This window comes from Erinaceus europaeus, chromosome 8 (genome assembly GCF_950295315.1).
Source record: "Erinaceus europaeus chromosome 8, mEriEur2.1, whole genome shotgun sequence".
NCBI lineage: Eukaryota > Metazoa > Chordata > Mammalia > Eulipotyphla > Erinaceidae > Erinaceus > Erinaceus europaeus.
Genome location: NC_080169.1, coordinates 4,023,821 through 4,048,093, shown reverse-complemented (window position 1 = coordinate 4,048,093; position 24,273 = coordinate 4,023,821). Strand labels below are relative to the sequence as shown.

The 24,273-nt window shown below is 39.8% G+C and overlaps 1 protein-coding gene across 2 annotated transcripts in view; it reads right to left on the bottom strand.

The window, feature by feature from the left end:
* NPSR1 (neuropeptide S receptor 1) overlaps nucleotides 1–24,273 on the bottom strand; it is a 180,155-nt gene that overhangs the window by 19,830 nt on the left and 136,052 nt on the right. For both annotated transcript variants that reach the window (XM_007523384.2, XM_016188286.2), the window contains 2 exons: nucleotides 20,323–20,524; nucleotides 10,950–11,026 (listed from right to left, as the gene is read on the bottom strand). In XM_007523384.2, coding sequence (XP_007523446.1) covers nucleotides 10,950–11,026; nucleotides 20,323–20,524 — 279 coding nt within the window. The remainder of the gene's footprint in view (nucleotides 1–10,949; nucleotides 11,027–20,322; nucleotides 20,525–24,273) is intronic.

The window sequence follows — 24,273 nt, the reverse complement described above, 5'->3', positions numbered from 1 at the left end:
ACCGACTGCACTTAACCCGCTGTGTTACCGCCGGACTCCCCATTTATTTATTTTTATCATCAGTGGCCTCCTTATCCATACGATAATCTGAATGTGAAATTATTTTTTAACACATTAGGGTTTATCATCTTAGCTGCCAAAATTTGATTACTTATCTATTTCCTACTTGTTTCTTTCCTTTCTCCTCTCTCTCTTAACCTTCCAGTAAATCAGTGGTCACAGCAAAATAAGTAGGAGTTACCCCCTAACTCACATCCTAAGGTTTTGCTTCAACTCCTGAACTTAGATAGAACCTGGAACTCTGAAAGTCATAAAATAGTCACAGCAAGTTGGGTAACAGCACACAAGATGGAGCCCACATGTGCAAGGACCCATGTTCAAGCCTTAAGCCTCTACCTCTAGGGTGAAGCAGAGCTTCAGGTGTCTCTATTTCTCTCTCTCTCTTCCCCCATCTTTCTCAATTTCTATTTATCTAAAAAATACATAAAGTAAAATACTAAAAAAGAAATCATTACAGCAGACATAGTTTAGCTATCCACTAAATCCACCCCCCCCCAAAAAAAAACCCACAACATTTCCCAGCCTCCCTCTCCACAGGTCATGGTCATGTGACTGCATTCTGCCCAAGGAACAGGGGGGAGGAGAATCTGAATATAGGATTCCTAGGGCTGACCCAGATGAACCACCCAGGTAGTCCTCTATCCTCTCTTCCCCTGTACCTTCCTGCCAGATGCTGATGCTGACTGATGCTTTAGCAGCCATCTATTACACATGGGAAAATAGCATCTGCTTGAATTTCTGAGTGACTCTGTAATAAGATAGCAGTTCTATTATTATTATTATTATTAATTATTTTACCTTTGCTGTCATGTGGGTTTTAACTGAACAATCAATACATTTCTATTTCTGTCCAGGTTTTAATATTTGGGGGTGTCTATGTCAAGCCTCTTAGTGTTTCCATAATTAAAGCAGAAGTTGGTGCCTCATATGCAATGCTGTCATAACAAAGACCTAGAACATGTTATTTTGTCATGGTGAACAAGCAGCAGCTGGCAAGGAAACTGATCCTGGGAACGAGGATGGTCGAAATGCATTTGGCAGACACATCCCATCTGATACCTGGGATGGTAGATTGTGTGCCTTCTAAGCCTGGAGCCCAGGAGACAAGGTTATTCTAGTAGTCAGATCCGTTAGAGAAACAGAAAGAAAAGGAAGTTTGTGTGTCTCGAAGAAGAAATATTATAGGAGTTGAAACATGAGTACTGGAGTTAGAAAACCAAGTCTCTCGTCTGCATGTGGGAGAACCTGGAATGCTAGTGGTATAATTCAGTCTAAATTCAAAGGTCTGAGAACCAGGAGAGACATTAGTATCAGTCTGAGTCCAAAGACTAGACAGTCACACTGCTAATATGGTTCATTTTGTCTTTGGTCCAAAGATCTAAGAATTGGGGGATATGGTGTCTAAAGGTAGGAGGAGCTAGATGCCCCAATTCAAATTTGCCCAAACTTTACCTTTTTGTTATTTTTTTTATTGTTGTAGTTATTACTATTGTTGTTATTGATGCCATTGTTGTTGGATAGGACAGAGAGAAATGGAGAGAGGAGGGGAAGACAGAGGGGGAGAAAAAGACATCTACAGACCTGCTTTACCACCTGTGAAGCAACTCCCCTGCAGGTGGGAAGCTGGGGGCTTGAACTGGGATCCTTACTCCAGTCCTTGCACTTGGCACCACCTCTGCTTAACCCGCTGTGCTACCGCCTGACTCCCGCCTTTTTGTTCTAATCAGATCTTTAGTGGATTAGATGATTTCCGGCTGAGTCACTTTGGTGAACAGACCTCCCTTATTTGTTCTATTGATTCAAATGCTTTCAGAAATGCTCCCCAGACATAACAGAAGCAATGGTTTATTCGTTACTTGTATCTCTTAGCCAACTCAAGTTGACACATAAAATGAACTACCACAGAGGGTAAACAGAATACCAGTGTTTGCTGATTGTTATCAGCTGCACTTATTAGCATAGTATGAGAGAAAAGGCAAAACAAAACAGATGGTCTGAAACAAAAGTTGGTTGGTCTCTGAACATCAACGAGAAGTTAAAATAAGTCTTTAATATTCGACTTTTTGTAGAATTGCAAATGTCAATTCCTTTTGACCTCTAGTAGCACTAGCTACACATACTCTGTGCCGCTCAATTCACAGCAAGTATGCAAGCAGAGTTCTCTTTTTATTATTCGTCATTTATTTTCGATTGCCACCACAATTATCTCACTGTCAGCACTATGAATCCACCGTTCCCAGTGACCAGTTTTCCCTTATTATTATTATTTTTTTGCTTTTGTTTTTCTCTGTTTTATTTGGTGGAACAGAGAGAAATTGAGAGGAGAGGGGAAGATAGAGGAGAGAAAAATGGTAAACAGCTGCAGAGACTGCTTCACTGCTTGTTAAGCCTCTCACCCCTACAGGTGGAGAGTTAGGGCTTTGAATCTGTGTCCTTGAGCAAGATAACATGTGTCCTCAACTGGGTGCACCACCACCTAGTCCCCTGCAAGCAGCGTTTTAAACCAACAAGTACATATTTTAAGTATGCAAATCCATGCCAATAAAACTAGTCCTGGTCTCGAAATCAAGATCTAACACTGAGAGATTCTAGGAAGCAGAGGCTAGTCATGACTATGCGTCATTCCTTAAGAAAAGGTCAGACTAAGGATGTGATTACACATCTCCAGTTTCAGATGACCTCAAGCTACCTTCCACTCAACTGAGAGACAGAGATTAAGTGAGGAAGAATAACAAATAAGTCAATAAAACTTGTATGTTGCATCAAAACAACTTTTTTGATATGGCTGCTGGTGCAATCAAATAGAAGGAAACAGATCAGAAGCTTATAAAGTTTTTGAGAAATTATACAACCAAATAAACCATGAGTTTTATTTTTTTGTCAACATTTAGAAATATAAAAAATTTCACCAATTATGTGGATGGAAAATTATGTCTGAGATTTATATGTATATTTTCCAAAGTCTCAAGGGTTAAGAATCTTAATTTTACACTAAATCTGAAGAAGAAGACATCCAGAAATCACTCCCATTTACTGTTTCAGCAAAATCAATCAAATACCTAGGAATAAAGTTGACCAAAGAAGTGAAAGACTTGTATGCTGAAAACTATGAGTCACTACTCAAGGAAATAGAAACTGATACCAAGAAATGGAAAGCTATCCCATGCTCATGGATTGGAAGAATAAATATCATCAAAATGAATATTCTCCCCAGAGCCATATACAAATTTAATGCAATACCCATCAAAGTTCCACCAAGCTTCTTTAAGAGAATAGAAAAAACACTACAATCATTTATCTGGAACCTGAAAACACCAGGAATTGCCAAAACCATCTTGAGGAAAAGAAACAGAAATGGAGGCATCACACTCCCAGACCTTAAACTATATTATAAAGCCATCATCATCAAAACAGCATGGTACTGGAACAAAAATAGGCACATAGACCAGTGGAACAGAATTGAAAGCCCAGAAATAAATCCCCACACCTATGGACATCTAATCTTTGATAAGGGGGCCCAAAGCATTAAATGGAAAAAGGAGGCTCTCTTCAATAAATGGTGCTAGGAAAACTGGGTTGTAACATGCAGAAGAATGAAATTGAACTACTTTATCTCACCAGAAACAAAAATCAACTCCAAATGGATCAAAGACTTGTATGTTAGACAAGAAACAATCAAATACTTAGAGGAAAACATTGGTAAAACACTTTCCCACCTACACCTCAAGGACATCTTTGATGAAATAAACTCAATTGCAAGAAAGACTAAAGCAGAAACAAACCAATGGGACTACATCAAATTGAAAAGCTTCTGCACATCCAAAGAAACTATTAAACAAACAAAGAGACCCCTCACTGAATGGGAGATCTTCACATGCCATACATCAGACAAGAAACTAATCACCAAAATATATAAAGAGCTCAGCAAACTTAGCACCAAAAAAGCAAATGACCCCATCCCAAAATGGGCAGAGGATATGAACAAAACATTCACCTCAGAGGAGATCCAAAAGGCTAACAAGCATATGAAAAACTGCTCTAGGTCACTGATTGTCAGGGAAATGCAGATTAAGACAACATTGAGATACTAACTCACTCCTGTAAGAATGGCATACATCAAAAAGGACAGCAGCAACAAATGCTGGAGAGGTTGTGGGGACAGAGTAACCCTTTTACATTGCTGGTGGGAATGTAAATTGGTCCAGCCTCTGTGGAGAGCAGTCTGGAAAACTCTCAGAAGGCTAGACATGGACCCTCCATATGATCCAGTAATTCCTCTCCTGGGGTTATACCCCAAGGACTCCATAACACCCAACCAAAAAAGAGGTGTGTACTCCTATGTTCATAGCAGCACAATTCATAATAGCTAAAACCTGGAAGCAACCCAAGTGCCCAACAACAGATGAGTGGCTGAGAAAGCTGTGGTATATATACACAATGGAATACTATGCAGCTATCAAGAACAATGAACCCACCTTCTCTGACCCATCTTGGACAGAGCTAGAAGGAATTATGTTAAGTGGGCTAAGTCAGAAAGATAAATATGAGTATTGGATGATCCCACTCATCAACAGAAGTTGAGTAAGAAGATCTGAAAGGGAAACTAAAAGCAGGACCTGACTAAATTATAAGTAGGGCACCAAAGTAAAAACCCAGTGGTGAGGGGTAGACATGCAGCTTCCTGGGCCAGTGGGGGTGGGAGTGGGTGGGAGGGATGGGTCACAGTCTTTTGGTGGTGGGAATGGTGTTTATGTACACTCCTAGCAAAATGTAGACATATAAATCACTAGTTAATTAATATGAGAGGGAGAAAATCAATTGTATGTCTCAAAGTTTTTCAAAACACAAACTGAATCTTTTTAATATATAGGCTGTGTATTTGACATGTGGACTCTCTCAAAAGCCTAGACCAAGTAGATCAGAAGCATCCAATAGCACAGCTATATACAAGATACTGGGTACTGTACAGCAAACCATAACAACAGGACTTTTCAAAGTTAACCCAATTACCAAATAATGTGATGATAATATTAACTATCGATTGTCTTTTTGAACCCTAAGACAGCAGGAACCTCACATCTCCACTATAGAGCCCCTACTTCCCCCAGTCCTGGAACCCTTGGATAGGGCCCACTTTCCCGTATGCCTCTCCCAATCCATATCAAATAATATTGCATCCGCCGATCACAACCTAACCAAACGCAACGATTGCCACCTCAACATGCTTCACTTCAGACTGTGTCCATGGACTTCATGTGTGGAATGACAACTCTTCGGCTTCATTACTCGGGTGAGACCTTTCCTTTCATAGTGTACTCTAGTTTCATCTCGGGTGGTTCACTTTCTAGCAAAGTCTCAAAACCTAGATATACACCAGTTTCTGTGAGAGAGAGCTTATGTTCACACGTATCCATAAACTACTGCAAAATATATACCTGAAAGCAGAAGTACACTAGAGTTTGCAGTGAGTACCTCCCTAACACTTCCTCTCCACTATTCCAAGCTTTGGGTCCATGATTGCTCAACAATTTGTTTGGCTTCGTATGTTAACTCTCTTTTCAGTCACCAGGTTCCAGATGCCATCAGGATGCCGGCCAGGCTTCCCTGGATTGAAGACCCCACCAATGTGTCCTGGAGCACAGCTTCCCCAGAGACACACCCTACTAGGGAAAGAGAGAGGCAGGCTGGGAGTATGGACTGACCAGTCAACGCCCATGTTCAGCGGAGAAGCAATTACAGAAGCCAGACCTTCCACCTTCTGCAACCCACAATGACCCTGGGTCCATGCTCCCAGAGGGATGGAGAATGGGAGGGCTCTCAGGGGAGGGGTGGGATATGGAGAATGGGTGGTGGGAATTGTGTGGAGTTGTACCCCTCATACCCTATGGTTTTTTTAATTAATCCTTTCTTAAATAAAAAAAAAGAATTTAAAATATAACTTAAAAAAAGAATCTTAATTTTGATCATTCTTATTTTCTGTTCTGTGAAATGTCTATTCACTTATTTTTATGCATTTATCTTTGGAGGACTTTAACAACAGATTGTTAGAATTTATTCACATATTCTGGACACTGTCTTTACCCTGGTATCATATGTATTACAAATAATGTCCACCGTTTTGTGACTTACTTTTAAAATACCGAGAGCACTAGAGCTTGGTTCAGTTTATAGGGTCTATGCCTTGCCATGTACACTGCCCCGGTTCGGACTCCACACCAAGTGTAAGTGCCAAGACACCAGCAGCAGCTCTGATGTTCTCTCGCTCTTTTAAAGTCTTTTATTTATTCATTTATTTATTTGGGTACAGATAAAGACAAATCAAGAGGGGAGATAGAGACGGAGAGAGACACCTGCAGTCCTGCTTCACCACTCATGAAGCTCCTCCCCTGCAGATGAGGACCGGGGGCTTTAACCTTGGGTCATCATGAATTGTACAGGTGCATTCAACCAGGTACACCACCACCTGTCCCCTACCTCTCTCTCCTGGCCAGTCTCTCTCTCATCCTTTCTCTCTCTCCCCCTTTATCTCTCTCTCTCTCTCTCTCTCTTTTTTGCTCTCTCTCTCTCCCCCTTTCAGGAAGGACAGTCTAAAGGACGTGAAATCACATATGTGTGAGACCCAGGATCTGAAAACAAAAACATAGCAGAGTCAAATTTATCTACCATTTTAATGATTTAGTAATATATCTTATATATCTTTCAAATAATCCTCCCTTATCCCAACATCTAACAATATCATTCTGCATTTTAAAAAGTTTTAAGAGTCTTTTGTCTTAAATTTAAGTTTCTAATTTTCCTGAAATTGGGTTTTGCCTATGAATTGAGGTAAATAAATGATTTCATTTTTTTCTCTATGGTCTTCTGATACTTACTAAGTTCTTATGTATGTGTAGGTCTGTTTGTGGTTATTTTATTTTCTGTCTGTAGTATTGTATCAGTAATATACTCTGTTAATCACACTGACTCGTTAAATCTGCACATTTTGTTTTACAAATCTCCTCTATCTTGTTCTATAATTCCCAGAGTGTCTTTGTTATTCTTGGCTCTGAATTTTCCATGTATATTTCAGAACTGATGCCTCAAACTCAGAGAAGTGCCCCATTTCAATCTGGATAAGAATGACATGGATCTGTAGCTCAGTTGGGGAGAAACATGTTTATGGTGTTGAATCTGACTGTCTAGGAGGATGGTAGGTGCTTCTTTCATTCATATCTTGACACTTCTCCATGAAGTCCAAAGTCCTACATGTCTTTTGGTAAAGGTAGTTATTTGTGGAGAAATTCTGTTACCCACACTTACTGATAAAGAAGATCCTGAGAGCTTCAGGGGTTTAGCTAGAAGTAGATGGGACTCCAACTCAGTTCCTGCCTTTAATTTGAAACACCTAATCTGGATACAGCACGGACCACTTGACATCTTCCATGCCTTGCTACCTGACACAGTCACATCCAAGCACTTTCTATTTTCTCTGCTCCATGGAGGCTCCTCCCCAGCCTGTTGATCTCATGCAGGGAATGTTCTGTTTGTAGAAGTAGTTGCTACTGGGCTTCAAGAATTTGCCTGTTTATGTAGGAATCACTTACACGATTTCAAATCCTCGTCTGTGCTCATTCTGACTCTGCATACTTGTTTCTGGGGAAGTCTTTAGATCATTTATTAAATATTATTAAATATTAAATCCCCAAGCCCTTTCTATGAGCCTCGGAGGGGAAGGAAATAGACATGTTTTCCAGGAAGCAGAGTGGTCCTTAAACTAATGATGATTTGAATTTTGCAGTCTGTGTTCATGAAATGAGCTTTTGTTCCCACTCATCATTGCTCATGTCCCTTTGTTGATGAGCAGTGATCCTTCTGTGCTAACACAACGCTGGGAATCCTGTTTACTGGACAACTTCTGAGCTGCCTGGTAGTGACGATAGACAGAAAATCAACTGATCTTTAGTTATGAATCAGAGCATACAGACTTAAAATATTCTTGTTTATTACTGCATAGAGACAAAGAGAAATTGAGAAAGCAGGGCTGATAAAAGGGGAAGAGAGGCAGAGAGACATCTGCAGCCCTGCTTCACCACTCATGAAGCTTCCCCCCTACAGGTGGGGACCAGGGGCTTGAACCCAGGTCCTTGTGCACTATAATGTGTATGTTTAACCAGGTGTGCCACCTTACAGAAGTCAGACCATCCACTTTCTATACCCCATAATGATCCTGGGTCCATACTCCCAAAAGGGTAAAGAATAGGGAAGCTATCAAGAGAGGGATGGGATATGGAGCTCTGGGGGTGGGCATTATATGGAAATGTACCCCTCTTGTCCTAGAGTCTTGTCAATATTTCCATTTTATAAATAAATAAAAAAATTCATATGTTGAAAATTTAACTCCAAACTGTGGTACTTGGAGATGGGGGTTGTAAGAGATGGTTAGGTCTTCTCTTCAAAGGAACATGAATAGAAGAATTGTTTAGTACAAAGTTTTCTTATTTTTAGAAATCATTATCTATAACCACCCATGCTCACTAGTTCTGTGTTCCTTAGGTTTAGGTATTAGTTAACTGCAGTGCTTGTTCATCCTCCAATAGAGACCCTCAGACTCTTCCTTTCCTTATTCCTCTGAAGTCCAGCCCAGGGGTAGAGGAGACAGTTCTGCAGTTCTGCGTCAAGATGAGAGAAAAAAGATGAGAGAAGGGTGGGGGTGGGGGGCATGCTGCTGCCTGACGGCCACAGGTGGGGAGCAGGGGCTCCAACCTGGATTCCTGCTCAGGTCCTTACACTTCATGCTATGTACACTTAAGGAGGTGTGCCACGGCCCAGCCTGCAACATGTTCAATTAGTAATTAACTCAATGTCTGGCCTCTCTTCCCTCTCTGAAGGATGAGGACTGGGTTGAAAATCCCAAGCTTCTCACCCTGACATACTCCTTTGTTGACCTACCCTGTCTAAGAGTCATGCAAGAACTCAACTACAGTCAGCTTACTCAACACAGAATGTTCTTACCACGTAGGGAATGACAAGGATTCTAGCAGCTCTCCTCCAACATCTGAGGCAGAGGTTAAATATATACTTTCTCATTTCTCACAATATGCTCCACACTAATTTTCAGTAATTTTTAGAACTTTCCTACTCCCATTGATTTACTGTGTAATGACTATATTCCACTTTTCAGGCCTTTTAACATTTTTTTCCTGAATGTAAACAATACATTCTTCCTTTTTAAAAAAAAATTATTTATTTATTAATGAGAGGGATAGGAGAGAGAGAAAGAACCAGACATCACTCTGGTACATGTGTTGCCAGGGATTGAACTCAGGACCTCATGCCTGAGAAACCAACGTTTTATCCACTGCGCCACCTCCTGGACCACATTCTTCCTTTTTTCTTTCTCTATTCGATTTAAATTTTGCATCAGGAATTTACTTGCTTATAGCATATGAGGTAAGCATTTAACTGCATTTCTCTCTTAATTGTTTTCGTGCGAATAGTAATTACCGAGCTGCCTCTATCAATCTGAACTACTACCCCATCCCCAAATTTATGAGTCCTCCCTGAGAGCTGCATTTCTAGTTCATCCTCCTCTTTCTGGAATCCTATGCTAGGGATGCTCTATTCCAACATTTAGGATATTTAATATATTTATTTGAAAACTGAAAGAGGAAATGTAAACTCAGGAACTTTTTTTTTTTTCAGATATTCTGACCTTTGATGATGACTATTTACAATAAACAGAAATGCATGAGTTTGTGCTTACCCATCCTGGCAGCACGTGTTCTTCTAGAAACAAAATAAGGTGTAAGGCGCAGAGAGACTAGGTCAGCATGCAGGAAGCACCAGGCCCTATATGGAGGCTGAATGAGTCACAGATGAATTCTCCTGGGTGGAAAATCACCAAGCATCCCGGGCACTCTGCTATGTTACTTTCATTACTCAGTGTGAACATCAGCTGCTTATGACTGTATCTCCGACTGGAACAGTGGCTGGGTGTCAAACCCGGGCCTACATTATAATCATTCAAAGGACTTTTTCAAGGAATGATCTCTAGATAGATTGGACAGTCATTCGAGTCAAGTAGAAATGTCTGTCCCTCGGAAGTCAGGCAGTAGCGCAGTGGGTTAAGTGCACATGGTGCAAAGCACAAGGACCAGGTTCAAGGATCCTGGTTCAAGCCCCTGGCTCCTCATCTGCATGGGGGTCACTTTACAGGTGGTGAAGCAGGTCTGCAGGTGTCTTTCTCTCCCTCCTCTCTGTCTTCCCCTCCTATCTCCATTTCTCTCTGTCCTATCTAACAACAACATAAATAACAACAACAATAATAACTACAACAACAATAAAAAACAAGGGCAACAGAAGGAAAAATAAATATAAAAAATTAAAAAAAAAGAAAGTCTTTTAAAAAATGTCTGTCCCTGTGTTTCACTGAATACATAAATACGTAATACCTTTCTTGAACTGTCCTTTTATTTTTATTTATTTATTTTTTTAATCTTAGAGTTCTCCAAGGTGCCTCCCAACTAGGCTTGAGTGACAGAGAAGACCTTTGGGCTGTGGCTCAAATGTTGCCCCAGGACACTCTCTGCTGGCTTAGGTTGATCTCATAGCCCCAGGACAGTCTCTGCTGGTTTAGGTTGATCTCATAGCCCCAGGACACTCTCTGCTGGCTTAGGTTGATCTCATAGAAAGTCCTCTCCTCCTCCTCCTCCTCCTGATGGTTCAGGGCGGTCAAGAGAAGGAGGAGGGAGAGTCTACCTCAGGATAATTTTTGGTGAAGCTTGTCTATTGACTGGAATCTGACATAACAGTTCAACCTTTATTGACAAGTGTATATACATTTATGTATATACATCCCTTTGCAGGTAATACATGAGCCCAGAGCTGGGCAATGCAGACTAGAGACTTACCTGAACAGTTAGAGATCACTGTTTCATGGGCTTTGCTTTTAATCCAGATAGTTCGGATGATGATGGCATAGATGACACTGTGGAGAGGAACACAGGTACTATTAAAACAACTGGGGGGGGGTCCTGGTCCCTACTGTGAGAACACAGAGAGGGCCATTCCAATGTTCCTGAGTGTGAAGCTCTGACCGGCTACTTGCAGATTACTGAGTACAAGTAGATGTTCAAAACCTGTAGCAATATTTTTTAATCTATGTGTCTTTGACAAATGATTATATTTTTCTTTAATGTTATTTCACATTTCAAACATATTAAGTGCCTGGCTATAAACCTTAGGAAAAAGAATTGCTTTATTTCAAAACTAACCAACTTCTCTCTTGAGAATCATTAGTTAAAAAAAAAAATCAGAGTTCTAGTTTTCAATAGCTAATAAAGCACTAATTGCTTTTTCATGATCTTTAGAATATAGCTTAATTAATGACAGTGTTATGATCTTCTGTTCCCAACTGTTTTTCCAGTGCCTGCTCAGTGAACCCCTCTGAATACTTCAGATAAACTCAGGGCCTTTTAGATCTTCCTACACCTTCTCATCTACCCACCCAGGAGCCTTTCCGGAAAACATATATATGTCTACATTAAAGGAAAATGAAAAATAAATTCTTAGCAAGTCTACTCTCTACCTTGATTTCAATATATTTTAGAGCAAGAAAACATGTTTCCCTGGAAACCAGTCAAGGTTCTAATCACCAGGAGACATAGTGGATTTTGATCACAATCCAGAATTTATGGATATGTCAAGTATTCACTGACCATAAATGCTACACACAATAGAAAATTAAGTACTAATTTATACATTAGGAATTTTGTTCCATGTAACCCTTACCTTATTTCCTTTGAACCATACAATACCCCCCTAAAGATCAGACACTGTTATGCATATAACTAGTTATTTATTTGTATCTAAAAGGAGAAAGGCACATGTATATATTGTATGTGAATTGAATTATGTGAGAAATTACTAACAATCTCTCTTCTGGAGAGAGGGATGAGGGGAAAGTGGGAGTAAACTCGCTTTTCATTTTATACCCCTTTGTACGTTCAGAATTTCCCACAGCAAAAGATGGCTGTGGTGCTGACACACAGTAGGGGTTTACACGGTGTGCATTGGCAGAAAGGATGCTGTGAGATGGTGCTAGTAGTGGGAGTGCCTATTGACTCTATTGCCTTTGGGTTTCATTCCATCTTTTTGTAAAATGACTCCAGAGGAGTGACCTGAGGGTATGAAGGAGAAATATGTTTCAGAAGCAACCGTGCCATTTGGTTCAGGAATCCTAAAGTGGAAATGAAAGTAATTCAACGTGCTTTTCTACCCTACTAGCCATACAGTGGACTGTCAGAAGAGGTCAGTGTTGAGCCCTGTTGCCGTCTAGCTTTTGATTATTTTTTTGATCTTTATTTTATTTATTGGATACAAACCTCCAGAAATTGAGAGGGGAGAGAAAGATAGAGAAGGAGAGAAATGGAGAGACACCTGCAGCACTGCTTCAGGACTCACAAAGCTTCCTCCCAGCAGGCGGGGACCGGGTGCTTGAAACTGGGTCCTTGTACATTATAACGTGTGTTCAACCAGGTACACCACTACCTGGTACCTCCTGCCAGCTCTTCTATAAAACAGCTTATACCCGTGTCTCATTAAACTCGCGGAGTCACAAGGTTCTAGGCAGGGCATGCCAAATACTTAAGAAAATTCATTGTACTTTAAAAAATATTTTTTATTATCATTATTTATTTTATAGAGACAGCCAGAAATTGATAAGGTAGGGAAGATGGAGAGGAGAGAGAGACACCTGCAGCACTGCTTCACTACTTGCAAAGCTTTGCCTCTGTAAGTGGGGACCAGGGGCTCGAACCCGAGTTCTTGTGCATTGTAACATTTGCACTCAACCAGGTGTGCCACTACCCAGCCCCATTTTATTTTTATTTTATTCAGGTTCTTGTTTGATTTTATGATTCCTTATAGGAACTGAGTCCTGTTTTGTGAAAAACAGGGTTGACATCTCATGATAAGGTCATGTCAGAGACCAAATTCAAATCAAGTTTTCCTGGCCACCAGTGTTCGGCTGCGATGTTGAAAAACGATGATGACAATTTTCTCACCCTAACAGTCAACATAGAATTATGTCAACCCCGTTTGTAGAAATGATCTCTCTGAACCTCTGCAACAAGCTTATATGATCAGTGATAGCATTGCTGTGATTTTCTGAATGGGGAGATAGCAGTTTAGAGAGATTCAGTAACTTGCCTAACTTCAAAGGCTTCTAGCCAGCATGTGGTACACAGCAAGGATGCCTCACATGGTCCCTTTAGGGATATATTTGACCTACAGAGATTTCACATGGTTTTAGTAGCTTCCTGAATGTCTCCAATGCCTTCTTGGTCTCTTATAACTAGCTTAGGACACACTGATGTGAATCTTACAGGGTTCCCTGATTTCCTCTGCCATGACATCGTCATACTATGCTATAGAGTTTTCTTTCTCTGTGATTCATGGAGTTTCTTGAACTCAGACGCCCAGATGTTCTGTGCCACCATTCCCCTGGCCAAGATCAGACAGAGGATGAGTATGTTAAAAATAGAAGTAATAAATGAATTTAAAAGTGTGTGTAGAGCTAGGACTCACAGACATATATGCAGACAAAAACCAATCTTTGGGGGTGGTGCTAGAGGGATGTCAGTGGCTAGGTACGTGAGAAACTAAGAAAATATTAATGGGGGAGGGTTGTCCATTGGTATTGTGTTTTATGGGCTCTCAAAACAGAAGACATCAAAGGCATACTCGTGATTTCCTAAAGGCTCAGATTTGCTGAAGGTTCTGAAAGATGAGTTCATTTTGATGCCGACAGTAGTTCAGAATTCATTGTTATCTGGCAACAAATATGGACAGTTGGGAACCAGTTAGGATTCTTATGCTAGTAAGTTAGAGAAAATTTCCAATCCAAATTTCGCTTTCCTATATTCCATAATGACGGTCGTGAAGAGTCAAGGTTGAACTCCCCCTAAATTGGGTTTATTTTCTCGCTTTTCTTTTCTTTCTTTTTAAGTGTAGTTCTCTTTCAAATCACACTGCCAAGAACGGGGTCAATCCAGAGACATTAAAATCCAAAAGATAAATAATCTTTTCTTGAATTTGTTTCCTGAGAGTGGAAAACTTTTTCTAAAAGTACTTCCAAAGTCTCCCCCTTCTATGCCATAGGTTACAACTGGACCATGTAGCAATTCTAGAACAATTCATATGCTGAGGAAAATATTTACCATATTTTCAATTTACCATTCTCCTTAGAGCAAAATAAAAATTGAAAATTCAATCACGAACATCTACTATGATCTTGTAAGCTACTAATAGCAGCTTTTTTAAAAGCTAGAAATGTTTGACTACTCCTTTGACAACAATATGTAGATTGTTATTTTAAAAAAATTAATTTTTATTTATTTATCTATTTATTGGATGGAGATAGCCAGAAATTGAGAGGGAAGGAAGTGATAGGGAGGGAGAGACAGAGAGACAACTGCTTCACCACTTGCAACACTTTCCCCCTGCAGGTGGAGACTGGAGGCTTGAACCTGGGTCCTTGGGCATTGTAACACGTGTACTCAACCAGGTGCATCACCACCTGCCCCCAGATTTCTGCTTCTCTGACTGATATGTTGACTAATCCTCCTGCCCATGAGCAGTTCTGACCAACTAGCTGGAGTCCTTTGTCTTGTCATAAATTTGTCTGACATAGGACTATGTCAAACTCAAAATTCACTTTCTTACAATCTGATCCCCACTAACAAAAATAAAAGACTTCTTTTTTTTCATATATAAAGACTTCTTTTTTTCATATACTGTGAAATCATTATACCATGACAAACTCTTTCCACTTATTCTTTTGTAATTGTCAACCATGGATCTTTTATGCTTCTGCCTTCATCTCACAGAGATAAAATGAGGAGAATGAAAAATCAATTAGGTAGCAGGAAAATAACTGTGGTAAAAGTGAAGCAATTATATGGGGGTTAATGACCTCTTGGCAATAATCAGATAGTTATACCAAGTGAATTTTCAAACTACAGAGGTTGTATTGACCCAGAAAAAAATGTGTTCCTTTTTTTGTCCATCACTATGGTTTCAAATTCTGTAAGCCTGATTTAATTGATGACAAAACAGCTAAATCTTTATTCATACAGAGCTCTTCTCAAAGTCTGCCAAGATAACTCCTCTCTTATCATTTTCTTCCTTCTGTATTTCTTCATCTCTCTCTCTCCTATATATTTGTAGAGGACTTATATGAAGTGGTCAGAATTTTCCATATTGTGGGGGAATATACATACAAGTTACGGCAGAATAGCATGACACCTCTATTTTGTGATTCATGAACTTCATCAATCAAACTTGAATTTTGTAGTCCATCTAGCATTCCTGGAATGTCTGTTGTGCACTGAATTTAGAATTCAGAAAACAGGAAACCATAGCTGTATTCAGGAACTACAACTACACAAGTAGACATTTATACTATCATGAAACATGGATAAGCTAAAATTTAAGATTAGAGTGTGAAGTTCTAAGACACAAATTAGCTTGGAATTGGGAGAGAGGGCTCCATGTAGATTGAGTACTTCTATGAGACACAGAAAAAAATGTGAACTGATTTGCTAGCAACAAGGCAAGCTGAATTTGGTCCAAAGGTCAGACATAGTGAATGCTGTGTACACAGAGGCAGCACAAAAACCAATAAGTGCTTTGTTTGGACTGTGGTGTAGGCTGCAAAGGGAATGTACTCTAGCATTCTCTAGAAAAACACTAGGTATTTGAAAAAAGACAAGCAACCTTGTCTTGTCAAATATTAAATTACTTTAAAGCAACAATAAATTAAAAATATGGCATATATGGTAGAAAAAGCACATTTTTAGATGTTTTTGAGTTCACTCTTTTTCTTAATTGAGTTAACAGCTATTAATGAAAAGCAAAATTAAATCATATTCCAAGTGACAAACTAGGAAAATATTTTTAATGTTTTAATAAAATGTTAATATTTAAAGCTTATTCCTGGGGCTGGTGTGGTGGTGCACCTGGTTGACACAGGTTACGGCGCGTGAGGACTCAGGTTTGAGCCCCTGGTCCTCACCTGCAGGAGGAAAGTTTTGCAAGTGGTGAAGCAGTGTTGCAGGGGTCTCTCTGTCTCTCTCCCTCTCTATCTCCCCCTACTCTCTCAATTTCTGACTGTCTCTATCCAATAAATAAATATGATAAAAATTTAAAAATTCCTTTTAAAAAGATTGTTTCTAATTATAGAGAACAGAGGGGAAAATAAAATAAAGTGCCAAAAATAAAGTGAGGCAAACAGAGGTCAGAACCTTATAATAAATATATGTAATATACATAGGATGGTACTGCAATTCCATTTTACAATTAAAAGATGGATTATTCCCTTAAAATAGTGTTGGGAATAAGTGACCCAGCAAGGGTGAACTTGGGATGATCACACTCATGGACAGAAGTTGAGAAATAAGAACAGAAGGGGAAACACAAAGCAGAATTTGGACTGGGTTTGGTGTATTGCACCAAAGTAAAAGACAACAGGTGTGTGTGGGGTCTTCTAGGTCCTGGCGCCTGCTGGTGGGAGAGGACCTAGGCTGGGAGTGAGAGGTTTTTGCAGAAAACTGAGAAATTCGACACATGTACTACCAACTCAACTTACTGTAAAACATTAATCCCCTCAATAAAAATCTTGAAAACTGAAAATATATTTAAAAGTTTCTAATGTACAGCTAATAATATAAGCAAATCATACTGGAATGATTGAGAAATAAAATACATATTTTAATGTTTTCCCAACATTGAAAAATTTTACAATTAAAATAATGTAAAAAGTTAACATCAAAATATGATTAAATATGTGGATGAGACATCTAAGAAAGGAAGTGAAATGAAAAGAAAAACATGAGAGGACTTCTGGGAGGCGGAATGCATATTATTTCATTTGCGGTGACTGAATGCGAATCAAAACAATTACACACATAGTCTGTCAGGTTGGGGAATGATAGCTATTCATATACACCTACTTCTACACATGTACACCAAGCATGTGTATGATATCAGGGCAGGGTAAGTTAATTAAGTGAATAGATGATTTGAGTTATTTATTCATGCTATTTACACTTGGAATTAAGAGTTTACCCTTATCTGAAAGAATCATAAGCAACGGAATCAAATTCAGTGATCCAACGTGTGGTCCAAAGTAAAAAAAAAAAAAAAAAATTAAGACTTGAACTTTCACTGTGAAAAATAAAAGATAATAAGCAATGTATCCCGGAACTAGTTGGAAAAACGTCCTAATTCAGTTACCTTTGGGTCTGGTCTTGGTTCAAGAAAAATGAGCCATTGATTGGGCAGGAAGATGCCATGTTCCCCCCAAAGAAGCTCTTTCTTCAGCAAGAGATTGAAAAAGTGAAGGTAATGACTAAGGAGAGTCACTTAATTGCAATAGTTCAGTTACTGCTGGGAGCAAGGACAGTATGTGAGGAGATCTTGGTGTGATGAGACCTGAGGGAAACCGCTTTGCAAATCAGACCCTTAGTCATCAAATTATACTTTTTTTTTCAAGGACATTGAAACACACACACACACACACACACACACACACACACACACACACACACACACACACACGGCTATAGGCAAGTTTAAGAAGTCGTATCGTATTGGGAAGAATCAGCTTGAATTATTGGATGAAATTCAGATTGCGAAAGACCTGTAAGATAGATCTTGTCAAATAACACACTGTGAGCCATGAGCTTCACAAGCTGTATTTGGCCTGCTGGGCAGGGATTTTGTCTTATTTCATGAGCTGAAGGGATATCAATCAAGAATCAAGGACATGTGCAGCTACTGAAATGCCAGTGCCAGCAATGGAGTTGCTCTCTTCAATGTTTCTAAATATATTTCATTAATTTTAATGAGAAAGATACCCAGAGAAAGATCAGAGCACTGCTCAGTTCTGGCTTTTTGTAGGGGATTGAGCCTGGGACTTTACAGCCTCAGGCATGAAAGTCACTTTGCTTAACCATCATGCTGTTTCTCCCACTCTGAAATGTTTATCATTGCTGCTAGCCTCTCTCCTCTTTCTCCAGCCTCTTTCTTCTCTGTGTCTCTTTAAATGTCTCCATGGCTACCCTTTGACCAGTTATCTAAACAAATGTTTCCTACTCTTCAAGTTCTTTCCTAAGACCAACTGGGTAGAGAGAAGCACACTAAGCCAAAATAAAAATGTGTAGAAATGACCTGATAGTCTCTGATGCCAACTCAGTTGCTGGGTTGGCTGTAGGAACCACTCTGCTCCTGCCCAGTTGGACATTTGATGAAAAGAAGACAATAATCTTCTTTTAGCCAGAAGTCTAGTCATGTAAAAAAAAAATTCAGGGGCTAAATTATGTAACAGATAAGATTTCTTGAGTGTTAGCATTTTATGAGACCAAATAGGAAGAAAACGGGAAGTATTAGCAATTCCTGTACTGTCAGAAAACACTTGAAAAATAACTCTTTCAGCCTCCAGGTTCCAGATGCTACCATGATGCCAACCTGACTTTCCTGGGCAGACGATTCCACCATGTGTCCTGGAGCCCCACCTCCCCAGATCCCTGCCCCACTGGAGAAAGAGAGAGAGGTTAGGAGTATGGATCGCCATACACCCATGTTCATCAGAGAAGAAATTATGGAAGCCAGACCTTCCACCTTCTGCATCCCATAATGATCCTGGGTCCATACTCCTAGAAGGATAAAGAACAGGGAAGCTATTAAGGGAGGGGATTGGATACAGAGTTCTGGGTGTGGGAACTGTGTGGAAATGTACCCCTCTTATCCTATAGTTTTGTCAATATTTCCATTTTATAAATAAAAATAAAAAAAGAAAAATATATAGCCACTTAATCAAAGGCATGCATATGGAAAGAATAAGATTCTTTTAACTTCTCTGTTTGGCAAAAAATATAATGAAGAAATGACACAGCCTTCTAGAGATTTGGAGGAAGAAATCACCAGAGCTCTTGTTTGTAATTGGCAGGGATACAGCTTTTCTAGAAGACCATTTGTGAAAATGCATCAAAATTCTTCAAGCAAACATCATTCTAGATCAGTCAATTATACTGAAATGAGTTCTGAGGCAATCTTCATGCACAAGAACAATTTTTAAGTTCTGGGATGCTTACTGAAGCATTTCTTTTATACAAAACTAAAAACTCATCTTCCTTCACTCAGGATAAACTATGTGACATATCATGGATGGTTTGTGTGTCAAAATTTAAGAGGACTGAAAATTAACTGTATTGCTAACCTATAAATTAAACCACACTATATGAGAACTTGGTGAGAAGTTCAGTATTTGCTGTAAGTTCCAATAATTCTTTAAAGATGTATTCTCTCTCCATTCTTAACCTAATAGCTTTGAAAAAAAATAAAATAAATATGTATATCTAATATAAACATTATCTTTAAGTATCAAGAAATACAAAGTAATTTACATTGTATTTGCACTACTCAGTAAGTTCATTAGAGTTTGTCAGTGCAGGAAAATAAGTAACATGTCAATTTACTATCATTTTGAATAAACTGTCTCATTTAATAAGATTTTAGTATACATGAATTGTCCAGCATTATGTGTGCATCAGAAAATGTAATCTGTAATGGTTTTTAATGAGATGCTTATTGTTTTATGGAGATAGCCATGTAAGTAAAATTAATTACATTGGAAAAAATTTTTTAAAAAATACAGAATTAGAGCATGGTCCCTGTATATGTTCAACACGAAATTTGACATGTCTTCCTATGGAATCCCATCTACACATGGACAGTCATATTTTCCGAGGTCCTGCTATATGACCAAGTAAGCGCCTTCCTCAGCCAGGTGGTTGTGGTTTTCTCTGCTAAAAGTTTGTTGATGAATCATGACTGGCGGCAAGATACAGGGAATGTCCTCATAGGTTTGACTCCAGTCCCCTTCATCCCAGCCACTGGAAAGAGCTTATTGTTAACTCCAAGTCCCGCACAACACGCGCCTGTACTTTCTCTGTGTCCACACTTACTTTGTGCTTCATTACCAGGCAACCTGTTTAATGGGATAACTGTTAACCACCTAGCATGATGCCAGTCTCATTGTAGAAACTAAGTAGAAATTAATTCCTCACTTTCCTTTGGAGGAGTTAAGTTGTAGTGTCAAACAAATCTCTGTGGACAGTTCTTTCAAGGACATTAGGATCAAAGAGGGACCTACAGTGGAGGCAAGAAATAGTTGGTGAAAAAAGAAAGCTCCTGTATGAGTTTAGCCTGCTGGCCTCTTACCTGATGATTGCCAGAGGGATGAAGTACACTAGGAAGGCCACAATGGTCATATACGGAGTCCAGTAGGAGTCATCAGGCCACAAGGCCCAGCACTGCACTTCACCATTGGAGAGCTTCCTTTTCCCAAATATAATCAAAGTTGGAATGGAGAACAGGAAGGAGAGGGTCCATGAAATCATGATGAGGACCTTGGCTTGCTTCTCTGCTCAAAGAGAAGGGTTATCTTGAAACACTCCTGGAGTCCAAAGTCGAAAAGGATCACAATGTAAGAGGAACTTAGAACTTGAGTTTCCACATGAACAAATGTGAATTTCTGATTTATATAGTGGGTTAATACAGGAGTTAAAAATGCTTGACCGAAGCTGGCACATTCCTTTGGCAGAAGCTATGTACTCCCCAGTTTCCATTTCCCTTCTCTTTCTGTGTTTTACCTACCTCACTTACAAGGCTGATGCGTCAATTCTGGCAGTATTAGGGAACTCAGTCTGTTATACAGACATAGATATAGACATAGACATAACCATCATAGGCATAGACATAGGCATACACATCATAGATATAGACATAAACGTCATAGACATCATCATAGGCATAGACATAGACATAGGACATAGGACATAGACAGACATAGACATAGACAGACATAGACATAGACACAGACATAGGAGATAGACATAGACCTGCATCTGCATCTGATGGGTTGCTGTGCAAATGCATATCTGTGTTTCCCTTGCCTGTACTCAAAGGCAGAGGGGTGGATCCTTTGGCCCATCTGGCATTCTTGCATTGTACTTAGTTCTGTGAAGTCCTGTGACAAAGACTGAAAGCTCTTTGTCAAATAAAGAGAGTCTCTTTTCTTTGAAGGAGCAGGGAGAAGTTGTTGGATAGAGAATGAACATTGGAATTGGTTCTGGATAGTGAGAGTCACTTAACCTAGTTTGTCAGATCAAGTGTGGCAGTCTGGTGACAATGACTCTGCATCCTGGATTTGAGTTTTTTTCAGACATAATAACCTGACTGTAGGCCAGCCGCTCAATCTCAGACTCAGTTATCATAAATGTGGGATAAAAATGAGCTGCTTAGGGGCCAGGCGGTAGTGCATTGCGTTAAGCACACATGGTGCAAAGCGCAAGGACCAGCATAAGGATCCCAGTTCGAGCCCCTGGCTCCCCACCTGCAGAGGAGTCACTTCACAGGTGGTGAAGTAGGTTTTCAGCTGTCTGTCTTTTGCTCCTCCTCTCTGTCTTCCCATCCTCTCGATTTCTGTCTGTCCTATCCAACAGCAATGGCAACAATAATAATAATGACAACAACAAGGGTAACAACAAGGTCAACAAAATGGGAAAACATGGCCTCCAGGAGCAGTGGATTTGTAGTGTAGGCACCAACCCACAGCAATAACTTGGGAGGCAAAATAAATAAATAAGTAAATAGAAAAAAATAGAAAAAAAAACAGCTACTCTGTCTACCTAGACTAGTACATAACAAATATGTAGAGAGACAATATATATGAGAGATATTTGCTATGTATAATAATATAAGACATTAGAAAACACCAGTTATTACAATATAATACTTTGGGATAAGCTTTTGATTATTCCCCCCCTTCATTTCTAGTCTAGCCACGTCACTTACACTGATGGGTCCTGGTGACTCTGGTCCTGCTAGAACCAAAAACACTGCTAACATCCTAACTTTCAAATGAGAAATTAGATGTGTGAATCTTGAGGTGTAAAGTAGTATCAGACAGTGTTAGAACTGTAGTACTGAGAGAAATGCTACAAGATTTTAGCACTACAAATCCTCTGCTCTTGGAGGCCACCCTTTCCATTTTGTTGTTACTATTGTTGTTGTTGGCTAGGACAGAGAGAAATGGAGAGAGGAGGGAAGACAGAGAGGGGGAGAGAAAGATAGACACCTGCAGACCTGCTTCACCACTTGTGAAGCGACCCCCCTGTAGGTGGGGAGCCAGGGGCTCGAACCAGGATCCTTATACCTAACCTGCTGTGCTACCACCCGCCCCCCTAGGAATTCTTTTAGAATGTAAATTCTTTTAGATGTTGAATCTTAAACAACTGCAAGAATAACAGTATATAGATATATATAAGTATCCCTGGGTGAGGAGTGTGGCTTCATGGTCAAAGTAGAAGGGAGTCTATACCCCCAACCTTCTCTTAGTACACACCCCTTCTCCCTACGGCGTTCCCTACTATGCTTCAGTGGGTCACAGTTCATTGAGGGTTTATCTTGTATTATCCTTTGCTGTTTCTCTGATTTCTGTTGACAATAATCCTGTAAATTGGCACATACTCAGTAAAGTGATATTGCAGTTGACAAAAAGGTCTAATCATGAGTGTAAAAAGCACAGAACAACTATATATACATTAGGGGAGGAGAAATGGTCTAGAGGTTGTCCAGGGAGTTGATGAAATGTCTATTCCACTGGTAGGTTGTGAGGGCAGAAGGCATCTTCCTGAGAGATACTAGGGGAATTGGGGACCTCAGGAAGCAGGAGAAAGAGGTGACTTTCCATGAAGTGGTTCAAGGTTTAGGGAAGTAAATTCCGGAAAGAATAGAGGAGAATTTCGGGGTGAAAAGTGAGCAGAGAGAGTTTGGGCAAGGAAAGAAGTATCAGACAAGATGGCAAATAATACTAGTGGAGGGATTTTTCTTTTGATGGCAGCAATGTCGATCCTAGTGGTTTTCTACACACCTGAGAAACACCAGTAATTGTTTCTGTGTGTTTTTACTTTTTCATCGGTTAGAACTTGAATTTTATCTTGCATCTTAGTGCTATACGAAAATCTGTTACTTTTGGGCTCCACTCAGATTTTTACTGCGTAGGTTAACAATTTGAAAGGATGGACACAGAAACAATCTTACTAAAATAATACAAAAGTGTGCTTTAGAATGAACTCTACCAAAGTACCAATACTATGTTTTTAAAGTTTACCAGACTCATTAATGGAATCGGTCTTCTCATTCTTGTGCTAATAGACATTGCCATCGACTTCTAAGCAGCCAGGTATGTAGACTGGTGCTTTGTGGAGGAATCACTTTCACCTGCCTTCTCTTAGTTCATTTGTTAAAAGAACTAAGCGAATTCCTTTGTCTTAAGTCTCACAGTTGTCCTTAAATCCAAGATGTCCTTAAAAAATACCAAGGTGTCTCTAAGCTCTGCTGAACTCTTTAAACACCCTAGTCTCATCTCCTATCTGCACCTTGCAAACGTGTTTACATAGACCAAACAACTTTTCTAGGGGGTTTGGCAATTGTGTTTGTCTGGTTCTGGTGTACTGAGAATTTCTCGAGGATTCTAGTCATTTTTCGGTTCTTCCCTTACCTCCAATTCCAACTGCAGACTATCCAACTGCAGACTGATTCTAACTGCAGATGTTCATTTCTTTGTTTTGACACCAAGGTTGTGACTTGACTCAGTGCTTGCCTGACTCCACTGTTCCCAGTGGCCTTCTTTTATTTTTGGTAGGTAAAGGTGGGTAAGGAGAGAGAGAGAGAGAGAGAGAGAGAGGAAGAAGGAGGAGGAAGAGAAGAAGGAGAAGAAGAGGAGGAGGAGGAGGAGGAGGAGGAGGAGGAGGAGGAGGAGGAGGAGGAGGAGGAGGAGGAGGAGGAGGAGAACAAGAACCTACTCCACCACCATTCATGAAACTGTCTCCTTGTGGGTGAGAATTGGACTTAAATCCAGTTCCTTGCATAGGGATAAATATGAACTATATCAAGTGGCCCACCTCCTGGCTCCTCATCTAATTTTTGTATTTCCTTCATGGCTTTTGTTAGTATTGGGCTGAGGAAGGGAAAAGGGTAATAACTGTTTTCAACTTGTCATCTTTCCCAAAAGTGAACAGAGACTGTTATTTTCCACGTGCCCTATGGTGAGCCTCTACTAACATTATAAAGAGAAAATAAATCGCTTAACTTCTTGAAGAGAACGCT